The sequence below is a fragment of the Primulina eburnea genome, chromosome 13 (assembly GCF_022965805.1).
Source record: "Primulina eburnea isolate SZY01 chromosome 13, ASM2296580v1, whole genome shotgun sequence".
In the NCBI taxonomy this organism is placed as follows: Eukaryota; Viridiplantae; Streptophyta; class Magnoliopsida; order Lamiales; family Gesneriaceae; genus Primulina; species Primulina eburnea.
The window spans coordinates 25,408,490-25,435,545 of record NC_133113.1 but is presented as its reverse complement, the minus strand read 5'-3'; the positions used below and the strand labels follow the sequence as shown (position 1 = coordinate 25,435,545).

The following is a 27,056-nucleotide window of genomic DNA, read 5'->3' as shown; positions in this document are numbered from 1 at the left end:
ACACCGGCGTTATTCAACAATCACATAATTGCTAAACAATAAGCCTCGTAGTACAGTATAAACCAAAACAAGTTTATTACTCATAATCAATCAAAAGATTGTCTTTACAATGTAGATTCTTAAAATGACAAAAATCTGCGGAATCGTTTATAACTTGAATTAAAAACTCACAATACCATCTTCTTAATTAAAATTCTTCATGTGTCCACTATCAGTCCAAAAACTGGTGTCCGATTCTTCTTTCTCTATTTCTTCTTCTGATTTGTCTTGGAGAGTAGAGTAAGGGGTGAGTATTTTGGGAAATACTCAGTAAGTGGGGGCCGTTCGAGCACAATATAACAATATGCATAATTTCGAAAATCACATGACTTGCACTTGCATAACATCATTCATATCACTTGCATAACATTTACCAGCACTGAGATTCGTCTGCTTTCTATTGTTTACTGATATCAGTCCCTAATTTTTACTCCTCTAAGGGGGCGAGGCCGTATAGCGGTTATATCCCCCACCGCGTAAGGGTACGTCATGGTTGGGATTCCCACCCATATCCAGTCGACTCCTCACAGTGCTCAAAATCGTATGACAATCAACACAAGAAATGAGTAGGAGAAGAATGTACTCGATCGTATTTTCAAAAACGAATAAGGTAATATGCATAACGAGATTTAATCTTTAAAACAAGTCCAATTACCTTATACTGGAAGAAAACATGAAGAACTCGGAAAACATAGTAGAATCATGCAACGGGCACTTTGAAAACGCAGCAGCATCATCGCCGAAAAATCAGCCGTCTTGAAAAATTAATTGCGCCTTATTGAACCGTTGGATTTTGCTGAAATTTGGATATGTTATTCGGAACATATCGAAAGATATTTTGAACGGTGGAGATCGGATTCTGAGCAACCTAACGAGATAAAAAAATTTCTAAACTAGACAAAATTTTGATGACTCGTGCAGAATTTTTTTTTTGGGAGAAAAATTTCGAAAATTTCAGCAGCACGCGTAGAGTAAATTTTCGAAATTTAGGCTGTAGGGAATGCTAGGGTTGATGTGGTATTTATAGGGGAGGAGAAAGGAGCTAAACTTGGTATTCAAATCTTACCAAAAATCGATTGATTTTCCTTCCAAATTGCGAGATAATTATTCCTTAAATATCGAGATGCTCCTTCCATACATATTGATATGCTTCCTTGTTGAGAAATTCTACCTTGTATGTAATATTTCCTTTCAATTTGATTGATATCCAGCCTTATTTCAAAATTAATACATGATTTGTGCTGAATTTTGAATTTCATGTATTTATTGGCTTGAAATTTCCAATACCATGTATTATTTAATATTTTCGAATTTATTATAACTCGAAAATAAATTCCTATACATGTCTATATTTAATTCATTATATGCCCAAAAATTTGGGTTCTCACAATGCTGAAATAGTTCTAACGATTTGTGTTTTCTAGGGTTTATTTCATCCTACTCATTTGGACATTGTCCTCATGATAAGATGGATGACCAAGATTTGCCCATGAATATATAAGACCCACTTTTTTTTTTTAAATTGTATGTGTGGCAGTGTGGCAAGATCTTACCCGTTGAAATGAAGTGAAGGTATTGCCCACATAGGTAGGATCTCATATACCATTTTGTAGTCCGTAATTAGTGGAGAAAACACCAAAATATTGTTTGAAATCTCTTACAAACTTTGGAGAATGGATATATTTGAAATGTTTGACCCTATAAGCAACATAGCACATACACTTTCAATTTTAGTGTGTAAACTTCAAAGGATGAGTGAAAATTGTCGGTGGGCATCGAATGATGGAAAATATGTTGCATGTTCACTTAGGCATAACTATTGTGCTCGAGGGTGAGCAAAAGGTTAGTACAAGGAAGTTGATAATTATCGTTTTTATGTATTTTATTGTGTCATTTTGAGTCTCATAATTTGCATGTTTCATTTATGTTGCGTCTATTGTTTGGTCCTTTTATTCATATTTTGCATATTAGTTTTCGTTTATGTGTTTCAGGTTGATTTGAACAAGAAAATAAGGAAATATAGGTCAATATGCAAGAATGTCGCGCTAAGACATATGAAATTGCCCGCACCCGTGCGCAAAAAATATGAAAAGAAGTAAATTTGCGCAGAGCTTGCACCACCGGGGTCCACGTGAATTCGAGCATCTTGCGCTAGGACGGGTTATTTTGACCGTTTTAGTGTGACACGATATGGAAAAATGCCATTGATTTGTTTCCATTTTTCTGGGCTCACTTGCATGGAAAACATAATACACGGTTTTTGTGGGAGTCACTCAGACTTTTAATAAATCGTGCATGCAATCACCTTTAATAAATAATTTAATTATTTAATTGTGTTGAATTAGTTTAACATATTTTGAGAGAGTCTCTTAATAAATTAGAGAATCTTGTCAAAAGCATGAGTGATAATCGAGATTAGTTATTTGAAATAAACGAGGGGTACATCAAATTCATTCTCACTTGATTTTAAGATTTTCATTTACTTGATTTTATTGTCTTGTTGAATTATAATTATCATTAAATTTTTAGTAGATAAACTCACATCAAATAATTTTTTGCTCTCACTAAAGAGTAAATTTTTGAGATAATAATTGTGTACACAGTCTTTGTGAGAACGACAGTTGTATTCAGTATATTATAATATAACTTGACTCTTGTACTTGCAATTATTTCGAGAAACAAAGTTTAAATATTTTTTTGGAGATTTTTCAGCGCAAGAAAAGACCGATCATGTACTAATTAGAGTGAAAATAACAAAATCTAACTTTTAAGAATTCAAACGACTTCGGAACCAAATTTGATCGTAGGTTCTAATATTTTAAGAAAATACTACAATTAAAACAAAAGAAAATAGTCCGAAAATCGAAGAAAAAAACTCCCAACAAAATTGAAAACAAGCACGCGAAAAAATAAATGGACAACAAAATTATTATTATTATTCTACTCGATTACGATATGCTTGGCGTTCATCTCTCTTCCAAGAATACCAGAGCGAACAAGGCTGCCGATGGTGTTCGCCGCCATTTTTACATCCTTCCACGCATTCCCCTTTGCCAATTTCTTGTACAAATAGCTGTCAAATGTCATCCTCTGCACATATTCATCCCCGCACATCTCTACCAGCGCCTCCCTCCCCGCGTCATTCCCATAAAAGACCTTTTGCAGAACATCCAGAAACTTGAATGTGCTGAAATATTCGTCGTCCCATTTTCTCAGGTATTCCCTCCTCAAGTCCTGCTCTGATATCATCTTTTTTCCGTTTTCTGACACCCGGACGATGGCTTCTCCGCATATCTTCCCGCTTTTTGCCGCGAAGTAAATGCCTTCGCCGGAGCATTTTGTGACATATCCGGCGGCGTCTCCCACTAGTGCCACCCTCCCGCGGACCCTTATTGGACGTGGGTGCTCTGGGATTGGGTGCGCTTCTACTTTGAATGTCTTTCCTCCTTCGATTCTCTTTTTCACTCGTTTTTTAATGGCGGCCTGAAACTGTTTGATGTTTTGTTTAGAACAAATGGTGCCTGTGCCTACTGCTACGTGGTCGCATTTGGGGAAGACCCACGCGTAGAAATCGGGCGAGACGTCGTTTCCCACGTACATCTCTGCTAAATTCTCGTAGTATTTCATCTTGTCTTCCGGCAATTTGATCCTTTCTTGAAACGCTATGGCGCAAGTGTAGTCTCCTGCTTTTATTGACTTCGCTACCTTGCTGTTGGCGCCGTCTGCTCCGATTATGACGTCTACGGCGAGCGTACTCTTGTTATTATTTGAAATGTAGTGGATCAGATAAGGGGCTTTTTCCGACGCTGGCATGTCTATATTCGTGACAAGGGCCTTGAAGAGGGTGGCTCCGCAGCCCACTGCACGACTGCGTAGGAAACTATCAAGCACCTCGCGGCGGAGCATGGAGATGAACTCGTTGGGATGCAGAGTTTTCCCGAAGTCAACGGTGAGGTTTGAGGGTGAAACAATCTTCATTTGGGTCACTTTACGGTCAATAAGGTTAGATGGGATGGAGAACTCATCGAGCATACATAGAGGGATTGCTCCGCCACAAGGCTTGGCGGCTTCGGGGCTGCGTTCGAAGAGGAAAGTCTCTATTCCACCAGCTGCCAGAGCTTCTGCTGCGGAGGACCCAGCAGGGCCGCCGCCGATGACAGCGGCACGAAGAGTGGCGCTGATAATGGTTCTTCTTTCAGGTATAACATGTATTGGTTGAGTTTTAACATTGTTGAATCTAAAGGGAGTGTTGAAAATGTGGTGAAAGTGGCAGTGAGCAGCCATTTTTGGTGGACTGAGTAACCAACTGTGACTTTCAAAATTTAGCTTAGATTTTAGAAAAAAGTGGATCTGAAATGAATTACCAATTGATGGTGGGATTGCTTTAATGTTATTATTGATTGGTCTTTTGCAATTTCAATTTTTTTATGCCTTGAAATTGCAAAAGACCAATCAATAAGAACCCATAAAAAATTCTGTGTCTCATTACTTTACATTAAAAAAATTTGAAATTGCAAAAGACCAATCCATAATAACCCATAAAAAAGAGTGTCATTAATTTTCAAATGGAAGATTAGTTAACAGTGGGAATCTTTTTAGCTTTTCGATGGAGTGATGCACAATGGTTGTTACAATAATTGCATATATAATTATTTAAAAAAAGGTTAAACATAAATGAAATATTTAAATTTCCTATATTTCAAATTACATGTTTGCTTATTTGGATTTAGAGCATAACATTTGAAAAGCATAGGCTCTCACCACTGTTTTCACATCCATTTTGAAATTGAAAACCTAAAGTAAACTAGCACCAATCGGTTTTTGGTATGTTATTCATCATAGAGTGGTCTCATGTATAGGGGTGGATACAGTACGGTATACCGTACCATAAATATCGGCATGGAATTTTTCCATACCTACCGATACCGAAAATTCGGTACCGAATTATCGATATGAAAAAAGTTCATATCGGATACCTTACCGACACCGAAAATTTTGTCGGTATTTCGGTATACCGACATTTTTTTGGTATATCGAACTTCAATTTTAAAAAAAATAATAATAAAAATTATTTTCGGTATTTCGGTAAAAAAAATAATTCCGTACAGATACCGATACCGAAAATTTACTGTACCGAAATTTCTGTATATCAAATTTTTCGGTAATTTCGGTATTTTTTTGTATGCTTTTTCGGTATTTCGGTATTTGTTCTCACCTCTACTCATGTGAGACCGTTTCACGGATTTTAATTTGTGAGAAGGGTCAACTTACCGATATTCACAATAAAAAGTAATACTCTTAGCATAAAAGGTAAATTTTTTTCATGGATGACCCAAATAAGAGATCCGTCTCACAAATACGACCCGTGAAACCGTCTCACACAAGTTTTCGCCTTCATCTTATCATAAATACGGATTTCAATTTTGATCATCGAAATTTTCACGGTATATTCATTGATGTTTATGGGATTGGATTTACTTTTGCTAGAGGGCAAAAACTTAAGTAAGACGGTCTCATGCGTCGTATTTTGTGAGATGAGTCTCTTATTTGGGATATCCTTGAAAAAATATTATTTTTTATGCTAAGAGTATAAATTTTTATTGTGAATATCGGTAGGGTTGACCCGTATCACAGATAAAGAGTCGTGAGACTGTCTCACAAGAGACCTACTCTCGCTGCGCTAGAGAACTCAAAAAAATTTTCAAGCTAATCTATTTCTCAATTTCTATTTCAGTTACAATTAACGTTTAACCGAATCTTATTTAGATTTTTTTTGGACGTTCACCAATTAGTCTTTTATATTTCAAAAGATTTTCCTGATTTGTTTTTTCGAAAATAAATATTTTCAAAAAATGTTCCCAAAGTAATCCTGGTTTGATAAAGATTAGAAAATGTCATTGAAATGGTATTGGAGTCTAGTTTTTTTCAAACATTTAAAACTATTATTACTGTGTAACTTACCTTGTTGAGGAGGAAAAATTTCTCAAATATGAATCCGAGATTTATTTATTTCAAGTTATATTCCAATATTATGAAATATGAACAAATAGATCTCATCAAGATTAGAAATCGTGAACAACTAGTAGCAACACAAACTACTAAGATAAAAATTATTCAAGATCCTAGATACTTACAAAATATCCTGAAGTATTCTAAAATTTTGGGGATCTTAAAAAAATTCAAAATAAAGTAGAAATTATTTCAACAAACTATATTATGCAGCACAATAAATTGAAGAAATCCACAAAAAAAGAGGAAATTAACAATGAAGGATATTTAAACAAGAATCCAAAGCTTAGAACACCAACCTTGTTCTAGCAATAGATAACGGGATGAAGTTTATCACCCCGCCTTGGTACTAAAACCCTTGTTAGATCAAACGGGAAAAGCCAAAGTGGTGCAAAAATCTTTAATCGACGATGATAAAATGATCAACCTTATCAAAATGATCTCAACAAAGAAATGACCTGATGACAACCGTATAAATAATTGATCTCGACGATCTTCAAGACTTTGCAGAGCTTTTTACAAACCTCAATGTCATATATATCAAAATGAACACAATTAGGAGCACCCAATCCCTAGTTGATAGGATGCCTTCTCAAAAACCGTAGATGGAAAGTGTGGGCTCCCACTATACAAACATTTGATGGCCTCAAATCGATTTCCAGGTTTGGAGAGAATCCCACCAAGCATGAACCCGGTCAAGGAGAAATCAAATACCATTTCACTATATACCAGATGGAAAAAATATTTTAGAACCAATACATCTGTACGAACATTTATGCTTAATTTTGATGTACTAGATTTCAAAAACAGAGAAAATCTTGTAGATGACTGGATGTTAACAATGAGGATCGCAACAATAACTCTTGATTTTAAAAAAGAGGGATTCATCAAAAGTATAGAGATGTGTCTTATGGGATCAGTTAATATTGCATGGGATATGACTGCAGGATTCAATCTAGCTAGAGAACTGTAGAGCCCAAAATTTGTACACGTAAATCCCATGCATTTATTTAATGATTAAATATTTTATTTAAGTTTAAAATGATTTTAGTGGTCATGATTTATTTAAATTGCATTATTTTAATGTTTATGTGATGTACGTTAAAATATTTTTCGAGTTTCATGTTTCAGGCGACTATTCGAGGCGGGATCGAGGAAAAGATACCGGTGACGTTTTTGGCAATTTTTTTAAATATGGTATTGTATTTTAAGTTGAAATTGGGGTATTTTAAATAATTTATTCAGTTTAGCATTTTAAAGCCTAAAGTATTTATTTAGTGGTTTTAGAATTTTAAAATTTTTAAAGTTAGCATTTGTGTGTTTATTTTGTTAATTAGAAAATTCTTTGTTAGAGTTTAGTGGGGAGTTAATATTTATAATTACCTTGTTAATTATATATTAAGCAAATTTTACACTCCCTAATTAACCAAACACACGCGCACACACACTCACACATAAAATTACACGTCAAACACACCACACATTTTATTTTCAGATTTCAGAAATTATTTTTTGAGAGAAACTTAGGGTTCTTAGGAGTGAAGCAGCCGCCCTCTCCTCTAAATTTTTCCAGCAAGTTTCGTAAGTTTCCTTCAAAGCAAATCACGTCACGTTCGTCCCGAATCAACCTCGCATCTTTTCCCGCGTCGGTATCGTCGTTTCGATATTTTGAATCATCAAAATACATGTATAATCTGTTGTTTCTGCATCGATCTCGTTATATTACGTTTTGTGATGTTGATTATGTATGAAATCATGTGTACGTTATGTGGAAGTTTGAGCAAAAACTTGTCGAATCGATTTTTGAACGTTTTTAGATCTGAAATTTCGTTTTTCACTGAATTTTGAATTATTGCGATTTTTCGGTCGAGATTTTGGGAAATATTTCAACATAGATCTTTTTGATACCTTCGATTTGATATAAAATTCGAATTATTTGGATAAAAATTGAGTGAGATATGATCATTTTCGTGGGATTGCTCAAACTGTGTTTTCTGAAATATTATGTTATTGACGTGTTCTTGAGAATCCCTTGTTGCAGGGTTCTTTGGGAATCGTCGGAGGTTCCTTGCTGTGTTTAGGAGTGTCCATTGGGTTGATCATGTGAATATTGAGGTGTTGTCTCGGGTTTGTGAAGTTGTGCATGCATTAGAAGTCCTAATGAACCCTTGTGTGCTAGCGTAGAACTAGCGACGCAGCGCCGCACTGCGGGCACCGCAGCGCTGCCAGTACGTGCCAGCAAGCGCCTCTGCAGCGCCGCAGCGTTGCTGGTACGCACCAGGCAGCGCCGTAGCGCTGCAGGGCAGCACCTAGGTGCCAGTCTGGCGCTGCAGCGCTGTATTGCAGTGCCTAGGCGCTGCTTCAGACGAATTTTGGGCTTCAAATTCAGGTGCTCTTGCTTCCTTTGGGTACTATTAAGTCTTTAAGTCCTAATATACTAAAAAATAATTTAGATGTCATGAAGTTTGATTTGGGAACATTGAACTATGTTTTAAGCAAGGTCTGTACCTTCTATTGTGTGGGAAATTCATGCTTCTTGGCAAGATTGACTTCGGGGTTGAGTCGGGGGTTAGCATGAGGTTTATCACGGTCTAGTCCCGAGAATTTCTAGAATGTCATAAGTTAGTAAGTCAAGGGGTGATGCATTTGATAGGCATGATTAAGTTGTGGAATTTAAAGTTCATGGTAGCATGTTAGCATGTGCAGCAAGGTCCCAAACGAGATTTAACGAATCCATCAACGCCAAGTAAGTAAGTTCGACGTGCAAAGAATTTTTTTTAAGTTTTTGAAGTATGCTAAATGTCTTGTGACCAAATTATGTATGTGATTGGAAAGTGGTAAAGCATGACCAGGGACCAATCCACCCCGTTAAAGCATGAACGGATTTAGATCAGGAGTGGAAAGCGTTAAAGCACGAACGAGGACCAATCCACCCGTTAAAGCATGAACGGGGATCTCATGTATGTGGCAGTGAATCTTCCCTGTCAGCCCTGTAAGCAGGAGAGCTGCTGAAATTCAAACATTGCTGCTGGAAAAGTAGAGGGGGTGGCCGAATGCTAGAGTGTAGATTTTAGGGTTTGGATGAAGAGTTTAATTATATTAATTAGTGCTAATGGATCTTTAATTAAAAATAATGAGATTAAAAAAGATTTTAGGCCTATTATGCAATAAAATAGTCTCATCAAGCCCAAAAATACTCCCGTAAAATATTTCTTTTAGGTATATTTTTGAAAATATTGCATGAACCCTCAAAAATTCCTTCGACTTGCTAAAATTTACGTACCGGTTTAAAATATGACCCGACGAGTAAAAATACTCTACCTACGCCCATTTTTGAAAATCCTCTATAATCAATAATTATTTAATAAAAATATTTTTCCTTAATTATCCCCGGTCTCCGTTCTTCGTTCGACCGCGTAATACTGCTAAAAGCCCTAATACATGAAAATCTTAACAACCATGAAATAAAACCTCTAATCATGCCATGATCAAGCATTTAATGCATTAAAAATAATTAAACACATATTTTACAAAAACTTAGATTGCATGCAGGCAGGTTACATAGTTCGAATTTTTTAGACTTTACAAATAAGCTATGGTTCAAATTTGGTAAGGTTTGGTTACATTTTGAATCATTTCGGGTTGAAACCGAGACATACGTTTAAGTTTTAAAACAAATTGAGTAAGTAGTCGAGGGACGTAAGTTTACGTCTAATAAATATTTATGGGTGTATTTTAAGGTGCTATGTTAGGTTTGGATGGATTTGGGACGTTGTTTTAAGGTCTAAAGATAAATTGGGAAAGTTAGCGTTTCAGGGGCAAAACGGTCATTTTACACCTGAAAAATATTAGATGTCCTGACAGTGCCCTGAATGCTATAATGAATGTTAAAATGTCTATTTTAAATGTTTTTGGAATTTTGTGATGAAATGTTAATACTAAAAGATGTGTTGCATGCTTTGTTTTAAAAGAAAAAAAATATATATATAAATATATATATATGCATGTATTTTTATATGTGATGAAAATAATGAAAATTTGAAGGAGGTGACTTGATTGTGACATAAAGATATGATTGGGGATATCGTGAGGGAAAAAGCCCCAAAGTGAGTCTGTCAATGGAAGAAGGCCCCAGAGGGAGCCCGACGATCGTATTTTCATCGAAATGATACGATGATATGTAAGGCCGATGGTCAGTTGACGGGTGAGAGTTGTTAGAGTAGGTGCCCGTCGAGCCAAGTGTTGGCCGATGGTTCATGTTGAAACTATATGTATAAACAATCTTTATTTTAATAATATTTGAAATTATTGTTTTGGCACATCTTTATCTGTATACACATGCTAGTTGCATAGATAAAGTCCTTGAATATAGAAATAGTAGAAATAATATGAGATGCTCATAAGATGATGATCATGAATCTCATATTTGTAATAATATATATTCTAAACAGTTCTTAGTTGATTCAGCCGCCGCTAAGAAGGATATAGGCTGCTCGAGTTCGAGACTAGTATCTACGATGTGAGTTCCATGTTTCATTGGTAGGGGACATTGTGATGTCCGAACATGCAGATACGTGCTCCTTGTATAGTGCTGTAAAGCCCCACATTCGATGATTGTCCTCACTGTATCAAGACGAGTCTTTCCAGCGTGCTTATGTCCTCACTCACACGCACCCTAGAAAACTTCCCAGGAGGTCACCCATCCCAAAATTGCCCCAAGTCAAGCACACTTAACTTTGAAGTTCTTATGTGATGAGCTACCGAAAAGAAGATGCACCTTCGTGATATGAGTAGTACCAATCAAATCTTTTAAGCCCTCTTCAATTGTACAGTCCAATACATTGAACAGTCTCAGAATCCCTCTCCTTCTTGTGTAAGAACGGTTCATTCATGTTCCCTCCACCTAGAAGCCTGCCAGGAGCCGCTCATTGTCCGTGCCACCTCATGGCACCGGCGATCACCCCTCGCCCTCTTCGGCCCCGGGCCTCACATGCCCGCCAGCTTCCGCTTGGTTCGTCCCCGAACCACACCGTACTTGAAGAGGTCGGCTCTGATACCACTAGTAACGCCCCAGATTCGATGACTGTCCTCACTGTATCAAGACGAGTATTTCCAGCGTGCTTATGTCCTCACTCACACGCACCCTAGAAAACTTCCCATGAGGTCACTCATCCCAAAATTGCCCCAAGTCAAGCACACTTAACTTTGAAGTTCTTATGTGATGAGCTACCGAAAAGAAGATGCACCTTCGTGATATGAGTAGTACCAATCAAATCTTTTAAGCCCTCTTCAACTGTACAGTCCATTACATTGAACAGTCTCGGAATCCCTTTCCTTCCGGTGTAAGAACGGTTCATTCATGTTCCCTCCACCTAGAAGCCTGCCAGGAGCCGCTCATTGTCCGTGCCACCTCATGGCACCGGCGATCACCCCTCGCCCTCTTCGGCCCCGGGCCTCACAAGTGCACTGAACAACCCTCAATAAAAGACTTTCCAAGTGGTTCTCACTTATCGAGTGGAAACTTCCTAGTTTATGGTTGTACACCATTAGTCCTTATGACCCGAGACAACATTGAGACTCTATACGCTAGCATTACTCTTTGACTTGTTTACCGACTCTCATGGGGTCATCAGGTGGCAAGGTTGGTTGCTTCGTCGAAACATATATGAGTCAATGCATTGTAGTCGGGGATTCACCGCTTACCTTCGGGTATGGATATACTATGTGATCTCATGTATATGTAGTATGAAATCTCTGATCATAGTATGGTGGTAATTAAGAAATCAGTTTCTTAGATTACACCATCGATGCAACTACGACATGACACATAGTATCGATTCATCGACAACTCTCGATATACCAATAGTTGTCGAATCGGTCGGGATATATGAGATGGATGGACTATACTGTACGTTAACCATAATAGAATGGTTCTTGTAGGCACTATCATTTGATACCTAGGGAATCATGTAAGCGATGCTGCTAGGCGTTTAACATGATTGGTTGGGTACTATCAGACTTGAGTTCCGACGTTCTTATTATCAAGGAGTTGATAATTAAGAATGGAGCTATTGGGGTATGCTCATATAAGGACATGTTTAGTCCCGAATCACATTAAGATGTGAACCCACGGCTAGTTGTATAAATGAACCATTGAGGGCCACACAAGTGCTAACTTTCTAGATCCCGTTGAGAAGGAAATTAGTTCAATGTGTTGAACGGCTTATAAAGGAGTTTGTAAGTACAAGGAACTATTAGAAGTATGACTTTTATATAAGAGAAATGTAACTTTAACTTGTGGAAGTGTTCCTAAATTAAAAGTTGGCCAAGTGAATAATGTATTTGAAAATTTTGATTTTCATAAACATTATTATGGACTAAAATAAATTAATACAAGTGTTGAATTAATTAAACATTAGTAGACCTAGTAGAGTCCAAATAATTAAATTAATTCAAGTGTTGAATTAATTAAACAACATTGGGCCTCGTAGAGCCCAATTAGAAATAATTATTAAACTAGTGAGCTTTAGTAAAATCAAGTAAAGTTTAAATGGTCTCAAATGTGTTTGAGACATTTAATTAAAATTCCATGGGCCTTGTAATTGTTACAAGCCCAAGTAAAAAGCATGCAAGGGAGGTGAAGGGTTGGAGACAACGTTTTCATAAAACAATGCATGACATGCTCATGCACTTTATCACTTTTTCATACACCAAGAAAAACACTCCTCCTTCTCTCCTCCCCTTAGATGGACGAAACTTGAATATATTCATTCCTCCATTTTTGCTTCTTCACTTGTTGATGAATGCACCCTTTTCTCAAAGAAAAATACCTTACATTTTTCTAGTACAAGTGTTAGGTGGATTTTCTTTGTTGGTGGTGGGCTTAATTTTGAGCAAGGAGTGCTCATTGGAAGCTTGAAGAATTTGTCTTGCCATTGAAGAGCTTAGTCGTTTGACAACTAAGTTGGAGCTATAATCAATCTTTTAAGATTGATAGGTAATTTTTTAAAAAACCCCATAAATGTCATTTTGTGTTTTATTGTATTACTACACACTATAGTTTAGGGTGCTCGATTTTCTTGCTAGAAAAATAATTTTGAAACTTCCATTGCACAAGAGGGCAACTTAATCGATCCCTTTCAAGAGTGTCGCTGATGTCCCCGTCGCCTAGTACCATGGTTATATGTAAATGGATCCGTCGACCTATAGCTGAAACAAAATCACAATTAACGATCTGAATTCAATAAAAAAGAAAACATATATGTATATGATCAATAGAAAAAGGTTTAAAGTTTATGCATATTCTTGAAAAGCTATTTTTAGTAAAATTATTTTTATTGATACATGATTAATGTTTGCTCGGTCATTAGACTTATTAGATTTGATCGATGCATGTGAGCATGATTTTGATGGAGAACTTGATGGTTGAACTAACTAGATTGATGGTGCACATAACCCGAGGAAGTTTGCTAGCTTTCCGCATTATGTTATGGTTTAAGATTACTTTAAAGATTTTATGGCTTCTATGTTTTGGAGTGGTTTGAGAGATTTAAAGAGTTTATGCTTTATTTTGAAAAATTCTAAGTTTAGATTTGGTTGACGTTTACGATTTTATATTTTAAATGCTTTCTTTTGGATTCTAAATAATTGGTTGGTTGGTTTATTATAAATGGTGCAAAAGTATTTTAAAAATACACACACACACACACACACACACACACACACATATATATATATATATATATATATATATATATATATATATATATATTCGGCCAAAAAGCGTACGAAGGAAAAAAAATTTCTAGTATATTTCAAGTAAAAACGAGTAGTAGACATTTCATAATCCATATCCCCTAATCTCCTGACATATATAGAAGTTCATGAAAGATAAGCTGCTCCTCTATTATTTGTGAAGTGTCATTCGAAAACATTTCTTATTCAATAAGCTGAATTTTGGCTAAGGAAGCTTTTTATTTCATCTCCTTTAGTTCGAGTTGTTCTTGTTTCACTTCAATTTCAGTCTTTTTAATGCTTGTACACTTAGTAAACTTTACAAACATATTGTCCAACTTTACTGTCATACCCTACATGGCCGACTTTACTTTGCCTTTCCTTTTTTTTTTTGGTCGTCTACCCATTGGACGAATGTCTTCTTCGTTTGGTCTATATCTAGACTCGCATCTTGGTTGGATGAGGTGTTTCACGCCATGACTCCGAGATCATTGCTTTGTTCATGACAACAAGGTGATCAACGAACTATGAAGTAAATATTGGATGGTCTTTCATGACTCTCCACAGATGCTTGAGATTAAATGCAATACCATTAGTTTTCTCCTGATATTTTTCAAACGCAAGCCGCAATATATTTTCATCATTGTGGACGCTTTCATATGCACTATAAATGCTACTGTAATTTGCGTTGAAGCTGTATACCTTCATTTAGATTGTATTTGTGATAATGAGATCATATCACACTTGCACTTCTATTGGGTGAAACTGCAGGACTATTCTTATTATAATAGCTTGCAACACGTCCCAAAAAGCATTTGCCTTCTCATTATTGCCAATGATTAGGTCATCACTAATAGTAAAAAATGATCTCGCTTGGACATCATCTTCAACTTTCTCTATATTGGCCACTTTCTCCTATCCTCAGCACATGAATCTACTTTCTCCAAATTTGTGCGCTCAATTTGGAAGTCACGTTCGAACAATTGAGCTCGAGGACAAAAATCGGAGTTGCCGATTTTTTTGTCCAATATGTAAAAGGGCGCATGGTTGCTTATGTATTAAAAATCCATAAAAATAATGCATCATGAAATATGGAGTGATCATATTTTGACAATATTCGGGTGTAGGCATTTGATACGGAGCTTGAGAGAAGGCGTTTGATATGGAGCTGGGGACGGGGGGGAGTTAGGCAGCTGATTCAAAGAATTTTCAAAACCTTGAAACTTTGACTACATGGTGGAACAGATGGAAAATTTGATCATTTTGAAAATTTGGTGGAATTTTTGAATTAATGGACGAAAAATTTTATTCGGCGTGTTTGGAAAAATCATGAAATTTCTATAAATTCTTTTGTTATTTTCATCTATTTCGGATATAAAAAAAAATAGGATTATAAAAATAAATATTAAAAATTAAATTGAGATGATGAGGATAGTATAGATGAGATTTAAGAAGTGATTAATTATGATGTAGAATAATGTTTTTAGATGAATTTAATATTTCTGAAAACTTATGGGTGTTTAAAAAAAAATCATTATGTTCAAATTGTGAACGCTCAAAAGACATGGAAATGTGAGTGTGTTAATAACAACAACCAGATTGGTTTGAACAACAATGAGGTTGCTCTAATGAATTATTTTCTTGTTAGCTCGATCGAGTAGTAAACTAGGTCAGATAAGATTAATTTAAAATATGATCTACCAACTTATTTTCACCCCTGCTAGATATACTTAATTTTATTTGTATAATACCTAACTTTCCAAGTCCAAATTAAGTTTCTTACATATCAAAGTCAATTCAAATTATTTCATTGTTATAATACAAAAACTCTAATGATACAGATTAATTTTGTGAGACGAATCTCCAACTCAACATATCCCAACCAGACTCATAAAAAATAAATTTTTTTTTTAAAAAAATAAATTTTTTTACTGTAGATATGTATCGAATATATCCGTCATAGTGATATAGATATGTGAAACGTATCAAAAAGACCTTCAAAACGAGGAACAAGGACCCCTACTATTATTGTAACTTGATGAAAATAATCAATCGATGCGTGCATAACACCACATTTTAAACAATCAAAATAAGATTCCTTTGTTCCTACTAATTGATTTATTGGCGTTTACCTAATCTATAGGAAGTAGAGCTCTGATGGCAGAGTTTACCTAATTTTTTAGGAAATAAAATTCTGATGGCAGGAGTGCTCCACGACGATTTTTTTTTTTTTTTGGTAGTATGCATTTGATCCAAATAATATCTTATAGATTTTACAAACTTACAGACTATACCAAACAAGAGATATCAGTATTGTCACGTAGTGGGTTCAGGCATGTGCCTACACGATTGCACAATAGGTTTTTATAAAAACTAATTTGTATTTATTTGTCTTCATTTCACGAAAATGGTTCATTCAAGTTGTTATATGAGTCTATTTTAAGACATTATAAAGCATTTTAAATTATCATTTTCAACTAATGTGGGATAAGAATATCACAAATGTCACTCCTTCATATTGTGACATCCTCGCCTTGGCATGTCCCTCGATCCACTATCGCCAAGAATCTAGAGATTGCTTCTACAGGTTCAAGAGATTGTCCTGCATAGCTGCTTTTGACCTTCTCTAATACCGTCATATCACGCCTCGTGCTCAGGTCGGCATCTGCGCGATTGCACAAAAGGTCCCTAGAGAAACTATTTTGTATATGTCTTCGATTTATGACAATGATTAACTTAAGTTACTATAAAAGTCTATTGTATGCCTTTATAAAATTTCCAACCAATATGGAACAAATGTATCACAATTATGAACTCACGAACTAATCGATGGAATATTGTGCGTGCAAATTCAGTAGCGAGCTAGGGTTCGGGTCGAGCTTGGAACCTATGATTCAACCCAAAATAGATTCAATAGGGCTTGGGTTAACAATCCACGGTGGTCATGACCATGTTACTGACGAAGATGCATCGTCAAACGTAAGGGTGACATGTTTGGGGGTTTTAGGTTTGGGTTGATAATAATATTAATGTGTTTGTGTTTGTATGTGTCCTACTATTTTTAGTACGTAAGATGCTAAAATGTGACCCGATCCATGACATTTTAATTTATCCTTTTGATAGTATAGATTTTAATTCTATGTTCAAATTATTAATAAAAATCCACGTAAAAATATAAGAGTAGGTGTCTTATGAGATCGTCTCACGAATCTTTATCTGTGAGACGGGTCAAACCTACCGATATTCACAACAAAAAGTAATGTTTTTTTCATGAATGACCCAAATAAAAGACATGTCTCACAAAATACGACCAACGAGATTTCCTCAAAAAAAAAAAAAAAAAAAATTTGCACACGAATTGTTCGCGCTATATTCAAAAGCACTGGCCCAGCAAGTACTAAAATACGTTAAATTTCACGCCGTATTAATATTATTATTATTTGTTGACATTTGATTAAGCTACAAGACAGAGCCGAGATTCTTCATTGCTTCAAACCAATGGCGGCCATGCCAACTCCACCCACAGTAAATGTTGCAGCTATCGGCGGTTCTCTCAGCAAAGGTTCCTTCAATCGAGGCCTCATACGCGCTGGTATTTTCCTTTCCTTTTTCTCTTTATTTTGTTTTTTTTTTTTATTTTGTTATAAGATTCAGATCCGTTGAAAAAGTATTTTCAGTTAAAAGAAGCTTTTGATCGATTATATTATCTTGTGCATTGCATAATTTCAGTTGATTTTTTTGTTAGAATTTATTTTGATATATTACTGGTGGAATTCTATCGTATTAGCTTAGGATCAGGTCCCTCCTCAGAAGATGCAAATTATGTTATTTTTTCCCCTTAATTTGCGTTTTCGTCCATTAATTATAGTTGTGACCGACTTTTTTAACTGGAATATAGAAATGTTGCTTGGATTTGTAGAAGACATGGTTTTTCATTCAGAGATCGGTACCCTCTCTGAGACATATTTAGTTTTTTTTATGTATAGTTGTCATTTTCAATTTGCTCTTCTTGAAGACACTGGGGTTTTTCTTTCTCATTTTGCTAAGCAAATATGCATTAATTTATGTGTTTCCTGCTTGTTTTATGATGGCGGTGTTGATGGCGATGGTCCCATTATACACGCGAAAAATGGATCTGGCAATCTAGCTATCGAGATATCAAAATCAATTAATGGTTTGGAGATAGAGTATGTGGATATATCACCTTTACCACTTCTCAACACTGATCTTGAGGTAAATGGGACTTACCCGCCCGCTGTTGAGGCTTTCCGGCAGAAGATTTTCGCTGCTGATTGCTTTCTTTTTGCTTCACCCGAGTACAATTTCTCTGTTACTGGTAACAAAACAACTCTTATCTCATGCTAACTTAATGTAGCTGATAAATAAAATATTTAGCAGTTGATTTCTGTACAAGTCTACTAGATTGTTTCGTTCACTGAATCAATGTTCACCTAGTCTTTTTCATCTGCCAATATTTACATTAATCTTTATTCACGGTATCATATTGAGGTTCTTTGCTCGTGAAAGTTTTAGATGTGTCATGATGTAGAGGAGAGAGGCTCCATCTCAATAGAATTCTAGTTGGTTGCAGTTATATTATCGAAGGAAATGAAGTTTTTTTACCTTCAGCTGGAAAAACATTTGCATGGACATCAAGTTTGATATGTTGAGAATATGGAATTTGGAATGAGTCAGAAGTATAGCACTTGTAAAGAACAATAAAATCCTACCACAATTTTGGAGATGATTAGTAATGAAATATTGGATCAATGTCCAATCAGAATTTATCCACAGCCGTTAGACTCTGTAGATGAAAAGCTAGTAAGAGGTACTTGTCAGGTGATCTGCATATAAGAAAGATGCCATGTCTTTTTTTTATAGGAAACAAAATTCATTAATAAAGAAGTACAGTTGATGGATAAGATATCTTCCAATCCATTAATCGAATTTATAGGTAAACATCTGGCTTTACTAGAATATGTGTTCCTGATACAAATAGGTTACACACTTGTTTCTTTGAGCTAATAAAGGTCCAGACAATCAGTGTTATCATGTACAACACATAAGGAAAGCAAATGGACTATGCAAGGGTGGAGTGAGGGTTTAAAGTTTTTAATAAATCACTTGAAATTTGTATTTGCCATTTAGGTAGAGGGAATGCGGGAACGAAAGTTCACTTCTAATGGCAGGACCAATAACCTCTTTTTGATTTCATGGATATTTCATTGATCTGAACAGTTTTTGTATCTTAGCATCTTATAATGTATTTTTCTTCTTTTCTGTGGCCAGGACCCCTGAAAAATGCAATTGATTGGGCATCCAGGCCACCTAATGTGTGGGCGGATAAAGCAGGTGCGATAGTAAGCGCAGGCGGAAGTTTTGGTGGGGGCCGTTCACAATATCATCTCCGTCAAATCGGTGTTTTTGTTGATATTCATTTCATCAACAAACCAGAGCTTTTTGTTCAAGCATTCCACCCTCCTGCGAAATTTGACAGTGAAGGCAACTTGATTGATGATTCAACCAGAGAGAAGTTGAAAGAGCTTCTCTTATCTTTGTATGCATTTTCATTGCGACTCCAGGGTAAATCTACACAGCGTGTCTGAATCATCTCATCTTTCTTACCATGTGGTACCGCTTTACCTGTATGTTGTGCTACATAAAGACAGTCACAAACATTAAGTTGCTTTGATTTCTACCATGGTGTCTGCGCCTCAATACACAAACAATGTGATCCGTGTGTATGATGAATTGCTTGTACCTGTGACAAAATAATTTGTAGCATTAAATTGATTTTCTGCTAGCATCTTCTTTAAACGTCATGCTGATCGCGCACATCACTTTGTCCAAGCAAAATAAAAATACAACCTCTTTTAGGACAATTGAATCATAACATCCATTTTACCTTATATGATCATACAAGAGCTCAGCTCGTGAGCCTTTTTACTATTTTATTGTTCATGTACAATTTTTAAGCTATAAAACGTGTACCAATTTAATTGTATTACTTGGAATTTAATAGAATTATTGTTAAGGATGTGCGTGTTTTTCATTTTCATTTTTTTTTTAAAAGATAATTCCCTACTTAGTCACTCATTTTATAACATTTTCCCGATTCAGTCCCTACTTTTTATATTGTCTCGATTTAGTACTTCATTTTTATTAACTATTCCTGATTGGGTCATCCCAGTAGCTGCACTATTAAAAATGACGGAAAGTAAGCATTTTCAATGATGATTCTGTATTTAGTCCTGCATTTCATCACATTTTCCTGATTTTTTCCCTCGCTTTTCTAAGTATCCTGAGTTAGTACTTCATTTTACATAACTTTTTCGGTTTAGTTTCATGTTAACTATATAGTTAAATTAAACATAAAAAACAGAGAATATTTCTCTCTTTTTATAATTACTAGCATGATGTACGTGCGTTGCACGTAATTTCAATTATATTATAAAAATTAAAAAATTTTGGGAAGGGTCATGTGGATAAAATATTTAAATGTAGTATAAAAATTAAAAAAAATTGATTTTTTTTTAAAAAAAATTTGAATCATTTTTTTATTTATTTGGGCTTAATTTCTTATCATATTAGACGATTTATAAGAACTTATATAACTTATTTTCAAAATTGTTTTCTAAATTAAAATTCAAACAGTTGATTTTATGTTATATAACAAAGTGTATAGAACATAATAGATATAACTAAATGAAGTGAAACAAATTCTTTTAAAAAATTATATATTCAAACACCACGTATAAAGCATAATAACCTAAAAATCAACCAAATTATGGATTTTATCAATGTATAAATCATAATCTACATAAGCGAAGCATACTAAAGACAAATAATTATCAATTTAAAATCACTGCGACTAACTCATAAAAACAATGTTAAAACAAATGAAATAGTAATATTGATAGTAAAATATAACTCATGATATTTAATTTAACATCTTAATATTTTTTTTTAACTTTTTTTTTACAATTCTATATCATGGATAATAAATTCTATATATCGATATTTCGTAGACTACCATTGATGACTATTAATTTCTTGTTAAATAAGTTTTAAAATAATAAATAAATCAACAAATATAAAGAAATGCACATTCAAATAAGATTATATGATAAATATCAAATAAACTCATATAATAGTTATTAAATGTAGATTTTAAACTATTGGTATGATTTTCACCATTAAAATTTGAAATATAACAAAAGAAATAAACTTTCATAAAAAAATGTTATTTTTGTATCTATTGAATTAATTAGTTTGATTTCAAAATAATTAAATATGATATGTAAAAATCCTGATACTTTAATAAATGCTAATCAATGATCATTATAATTATATTTATTATAAAGATTATATCATATATTGTTTTTACATAGAAAATAACTTAGAGTCTTTTTATTGCTTATTAAATCTCTTTTCATGAATTACATATTCAATGTTTTGACTGATGATTGATTTTATCAGCAATACATGTAATTTTTTAGTTATACAGTTTAATAAAATAATTATGCCTATAACATATATATTTGTTGTAGATAATTTTTTTTTTCATATTTTTTGAAATCGTACTATCTTTTAAAATCGGAATTAAACTCTTTACTTTCAATTCTTTGTTAAAAAAACCCATAAAATATGTTAGTTATTCTACTATTGCACGTATGTTATAAATTTTTCATATATCTTTTTGTGATACTATAATTCATTACTTAATTAAAAATTGCAATAAAAATATAATTACAAAATTACAATAAAATCATTAGGAATAAATGTAGAGAGAAAATTAAAATGATAAAATATTTAAATATAGTATAAAGATGAGTTATTTGATAAAATTAATATAGGAGTTACATTCTATTCTATTTTTGTGATAGTATAATTCATTATTTAATTAGAAATAACACTAAAAATATAATTACAAAATTACAATAAAATCATTAGGAAAAAATTGTAGAGGGAAAATTAAAAAGATAAAATATTTAAATGTAGTATAAAGATGAATTATTTGATAAAATTAATATAGTAGTTACATTCTACTCTTGAAGTGTGTATAGAAGATTAATTTTGTCATTACACGATTGTAAATATAGATTTTGATTAATATTATTTAAATTCACAATTAAATTTAGGTTTATAAAATATTATATTTGTTCATGCATTTAGAAATTAATTCACAAAATAAATTTAAAATTTTGATTAAATATAATTTTTCGGTGTGAGTGTTTAATGGTAAAAAAGTTTACAATAAAATCATTAGAAAAAAATTATAGAGGGAAAATTAAAAAGATAGAATGTTTAAATGTAGTATAAAGATAAATTATTTGATAAAATTAATATAAGAGTTACTTTTTATTCTTGAAGTGTGTATAAAAGATTAATTTTGTCATTGCACAATTAGAAATATAGATTTTGATTAATTTTATTTAAATTCACAATTAAATTTTGGTTTATAAAATATTATATTCGTTCATGTATTTAGAAATTAATTCACAAAATAAATTTAAATTTTTGATTAAATATAATTTTCCGGTGTGAGTATTTAATGGTAAAAAACTATAATGATGAAATTATAAGGCTCTAAATGGCAATTGATTATTAGTAATGATGAGACATTTATGTCCTATTATTTTTATCTTTACATAACAATAATAAAAAGTTTTATTTTGTTCAAGTTTGCACGAAGGGTATTCTTGTCAATACACAATCGGAAAACAATGTCAAGAATCCACACTTTTATAGGTATATAGATATGTCCTATTATTTTTATCTTTACATAACAATAATAAAAAGTTTTATTTTGTTCAAGTTTGCACGAAGGGTATTCTTGTCAATACACAATCGGAAAACAATGTCAAGAATCCACACTTTTATAGGTATATAGAATATAGATTATCGACGTTCGGCGGTTCTATAGTATTGCTGATTATTTCATTTTTAGTCTTTTTTTTTGTAACCCATGTATCTGGGCGTTGCCAGATTAATTTAAATTTTCATGCGTGTCGTATGAATATATCTGTCATAATGTGAGCGAAATGATAAAACAAAAGAGAAAAAACTCAAAGTAGCCACGCAAAAATTCAAAAACATCAAGGTGAAGTCCGAAGAATTTCTGAATGAATTGAGGAGGGATTCAGTCGCATTATAATCGATTTGGCAGCTCTTGAAAAAGAGTACACCAACACAGAAGTTGCATTGGAAGTCCTCAGACCCCTTCCAAGGGGTGAGACGTAAAAATGATTACTATGATAGAATAAGACGATCTAAAAAGTGAAATTGCGTGACTTGTTTTCTGATCTAAAGGCATACAAATTTGAATTGAAAATCAGGAGCGGAGAAGAATCTATCTCAAACAATCTAACCAAGGCCTTTGTAGTTACCATTGCTGACCCAGTACCGGAGAAGATTGCTGAGCAAAATCAGCAGCGATGCTATGTCATTTTGTTTATCGATAAATTCTCAAGATTTATAAAGAAAAGTCATAGAACCTATCAGAATCCCAACAAAAACTTCAAGAAGGTGTCACCATCCGACGGCATGGCATGTTTTAATTGTGGGAAGGATGCTTAGTTCTTTGCCGATTGTCTTAAAGAAAGGACATAAGTGTAATGACAAGAAGTCCTGAAAAGACCGTAAGACAATGGTTTCTGAAGAAAACAAAAATAAGTGGGTAGACTCGAGCTCTAAATCCTGTTATTCGAAAAGGCAATCTAGTGAAAGCTATGTTGAACATATTCAGTGTCTGGTGGTCGATGTTGATTCAGTAGTGAGGAAGTCAAAGCTGCAACCAAAGCTAAATTAATCAAATCAGTTAGTCCACTTGTTCACAAGAGGACAGTTGCAATGATCTTGAAGTCGAGGTGATTAAGTTGAAGACTGAGAATGAAAGAGTATAAGTCTTCTATTTTATTAGAGAAGATGCAAGCACTACATAAGCAATCTGGAGACAAAATCGGTCTCGGATTCATCAGTCATAAAGCAATCATGAAACTAGCACCCAACCACAATTGAACATGTGCAAAGAAAAATGCAGTCACTTTGTTAAATTCAGTAAAAATATATGAACATAATAAATCTATCATTCAAGTTGAAAAGCATATAAATCAGAAGAACAATGGTAAGCATTTTGGATTAGGTTATGTTCAACCTGAGAGGAAAGCCAAATAACATAATAGATCAAGTAGCGGATCAAGTTCAGTAGCACCTACCTCAATGAAGGCAAGATATTGTCGATACCATAATTGCAAACTTCTTCAAAAGAGATATATGATAATAGACAAGAATAATAGGGGAAGACAATATATTAGAGTAAACTTTGTTTAGAATGAACTTAGATCTTCTGTTGCACATACCCCATTAGTTACCCCAAGTACAAGACCCTTTAGGATAGTACAAATGTGTGTTTCAAAGGAACTAATCTAGTTTGGACCCAAATAGATTGGGTACCGATTACTAAATCTTAAATTTGGGTGAAAGCAAGAGCATTGATATCAAGAAGTCCCTGATATCTGGATAGTGAATGCTCTAGACATATGACTGGTCAAGACACTCTACTCTCAAAAGTCGTTAATTGTAGCAGACCAAAGATCACTTTTGGTAACAACTCAAAAGGTAAAACCGTGAGTAAGAGTAAGATTATCCACGGGAATATTGTTATAAGTACCATATTATTAGTTAAAAATGTATGTTATAATTTGAATGTTATAAGTCAATTATGTGATAATGGTTATCAGGTAGAATTTCATAAGCACACATGTACAATTAAGAATGCTAATTCTAATATTCTGTTGTAAAAAATCAGAAGCAGAAACACTTACAAAATAAATCGGGAATATATTCTGCCTTATAATTCTACATGTTTTTTAGCATCCTATATGACATAAATGCTTGAATCATTTAAATTTCAGTTCGATTAACAACTTGTGTAAAATGAATCTGTTGATGGGACTGCCTGAGATAGAATTTGTTAAGAATCATATAAGTTCAGCATTCCAACTATGGAAACAGATCAGATCTATCTTTAAAAATAAATTCAACAATCTATTATACATGGATTTATTTGGACCAATACCCATGATAAGTTTAAGTAGAATGAAGTATACATTTGGTTGCAAGTTTTATATCCATAACTTTCAAGTTTTATATATATCCATAACAATGGTAAGAATCACTTAACAATATTTGATTTAAAAATTCGATGCTGGAATATTTTTGGATATTCACCGGTTAGTAAATAATTTAGAGTTTTGAATCATAAAACATTAAATGTTGAAGAAACAGTATATGTAGTTTTTTTATGAATCTATCAATATTGATTTATCAATCTATCATGAATGAATTGACCATTAGAATGTATAATATTCAGCTAGAAGAAGACAATAAAGATTATGTGTCCAAAATATCTATTCAGCCTCCTGAACTTGATGTTCCTTATAATGCAAACCATCAATAGATATCAACATAGAACATGATCAAGTGTCTACTGGTCAAAATATTCCAGAGGATACTGAAGAGATCCTACTACAAGATAATCTTGATACAACTCAAACAAACATCTTCTCAAAACCAAGCTATGTGTGGAGCAAAACTCATCCTCCTTAATTAGTAATTGGTAATTCCTCAGCACCACTCATAACTACGAGACAAATGATAAATTAATTTATGCTTGCAGCATTCATCTCTCAATTAGATACTAAGAAAATTGAAGAAGCACTTATTGATTATAGTTGGATAGAAGTTATGCAAGATAAATTAACTCAAGTTAAAAGAAATAATGTTTGGTATATGGTTCCTATACCTAGTCATCAATCAGTAATTTGTACTAGGTGGGTATGCAGAAATAAATTGAATGAAGAAGGCATAGTAATTAGAAATAAGGTCAGATTAGTAGCTCAAGGTTTTAGACAAGAGAAAAGTATAGGTTTTTATGTGACTTTTGTAACAATAACCCGATTAGAAGCTATTAAAATCTTTCTTGCTTTTGCTTCTTACAAGGATTTCAAGTATTTCAAATGTATGTCAAAAGTTTCTTCCTGCATGGTCTATTGCAAGATGAAATATAAGTCGAATAAGGATATACTGATCATACTCTACCAAATCATGTTTACAACACGGCTTAAACCAAGCACCAAGGGCATAATATGATTCTCAATTTCTAGTTAATCATGAATCTGTTGTCGGTTTAGTAGATAAAACGTTGTTCAAATTTTCAAAAGTTATTGTTGGAAACTTAATTCCGGTGCTTTGACAAAAAGACTTACCAACTGAACTTAGCAACTGAACTGCTCATCAATTGAACACGTCATCTGCTGAACTCAGTCAACTCTTCTATAAAACTGAAGTTCATTCTCGGCAACTGATTCGTTACCAGCTGACCTCTCAGTTGTACACGTCATCAGTTGAAAGCGACAACAGACAAAATAGTACATATACCTGCAACTAGTAGTGGAACTCCGCATTGCAGAATGAACAGTGTACGATTGTCAGAATATATCGACGTAGCAATCAACGGTTAGAATATTCAAACATTCTTTAATGTTACCGTTGAGAGGAGAGCCTATAAATAGTCGAAAAACAGCAACTGAAGATCCCCCGACTTTCAGTGATCCTATTCTACTTGCTGTTACGCTGCAAAAATATCTACTCGCAATCAGAAATCAAAGCTCACGCTTATTAGTCATATCAGTAGTATTCAAGACTACATTCTCGAGCTTATTTAGCACTTTGTAATCTTTAATAGATTTTCTAAGTTGTGCTAAGATCAGTTACGAACTATAAAAGTGTTGTATGCTAAGAGTTTTAGTTTTGGCAAAGTGATAAGTCCAAACTGAAGTGGGTCAGTACAGTGTCGTGTATTTGATCAAAGTCTTTTAGTGGATATCCTATCTTCGTGATAGAAGGGGTGACGTAGGAGTTATTCAATTCTGCGAACATCCAGAAACTTACTGTGTCATTACTTCAGTTATCATTTTCAGTTAGATACTCTATCTTTCAGTCAGTTAGTTTTCCGCAACTATTTTATTCAGTTTAACTGATTGTTATTGACCGACGGGATATTCAGTTTCAGTTTGTAACAGAACTGAATTTATAGTGTCGAAGAATATTTTAAATTCGAGGAGTGTATATTCAACCCCTCCTTCTAAACACTCTTTACTCGATTAACCGATCCTATCAGTTATCACATTTTATTTGTACAAGTTTATGTAGATGATATTATGTTTTTCTTCTAATTCAAAGCTATGAGAGAAATCTATCAAGTTAATGCA

General features: G+C 33.8%; 2 protein-coding genes across 2 annotated transcripts; one reads left to right on the top strand and one right to left on the bottom strand.

Annotated features, from left to right (window-relative positions):
• Positions 1–2,874: 2,874 nt before the first annotated feature.
• LOC140810685 (geranylgeranyl diphosphate reductase, chloroplastic-like) lies at positions 2,875–4,442 on the bottom strand. Its single transcript, XM_073168555.1, has one exon. The coding sequence runs from the start codon at positions 4,321–4,323 to the stop codon at positions 2,980–2,982; it is 1,344 nt and encodes a 447-aa protein (XP_073024656.1). The 5' UTR covers positions 4,324–4,442; the 3' UTR covers positions 2,875–2,979.
• A 12,769-nt stretch (positions 4,443–17,211) lies between these two features.
• LOC140810682 (NADPH:quinone oxidoreductase-like) lies at positions 17,212–19,575 on the top strand. Its single transcript, XM_073168552.1, has 3 exons — positions 17,212–17,374; positions 17,930–18,118; positions 19,072–19,575. The coding sequence occupies exons 1-3, from the start codon at positions 17,281–17,283 to the stop codon at positions 19,386–19,388; spliced, it is 600 nt and encodes a 199-aa protein (XP_073024653.1). The 5' UTR covers positions 17,212–17,280; the 3' UTR covers positions 19,389–19,575.
• Positions 19,576–27,056: the final 7,481 nt, after the last annotated feature.

Bases quoted from the DNA above. Each gene is read 5' to 3' on its own strand.
- LOC140810685 (XM_073168555.1), bottom strand. From the start codon at position 4,323: ATGGCTGCTCACTGCCACTTTCACCACATTTTCAACACTCCCTTTAGA.
- LOC140810682 (XM_073168552.1), top strand. From the start codon at position 17,281: ATGGCGGCCATGCCAACTCCACCCACAGTAAATGTTGCAGCTATCGGC. The intron at 17,375-17,929 runs GTATTTTCCTTT...CTGGCAATCTAG, and splicing joins TCGAGGCCTCATACGCGCTG to CTATCGAGATATCAAAATCA. The intron at 18,119-19,071 runs GTAACAAAACAA...TTCTGTGGCCAG, and splicing joins GTACAATTTCTCTGTTACTG to GACCCCTGAAAAATGCAATT.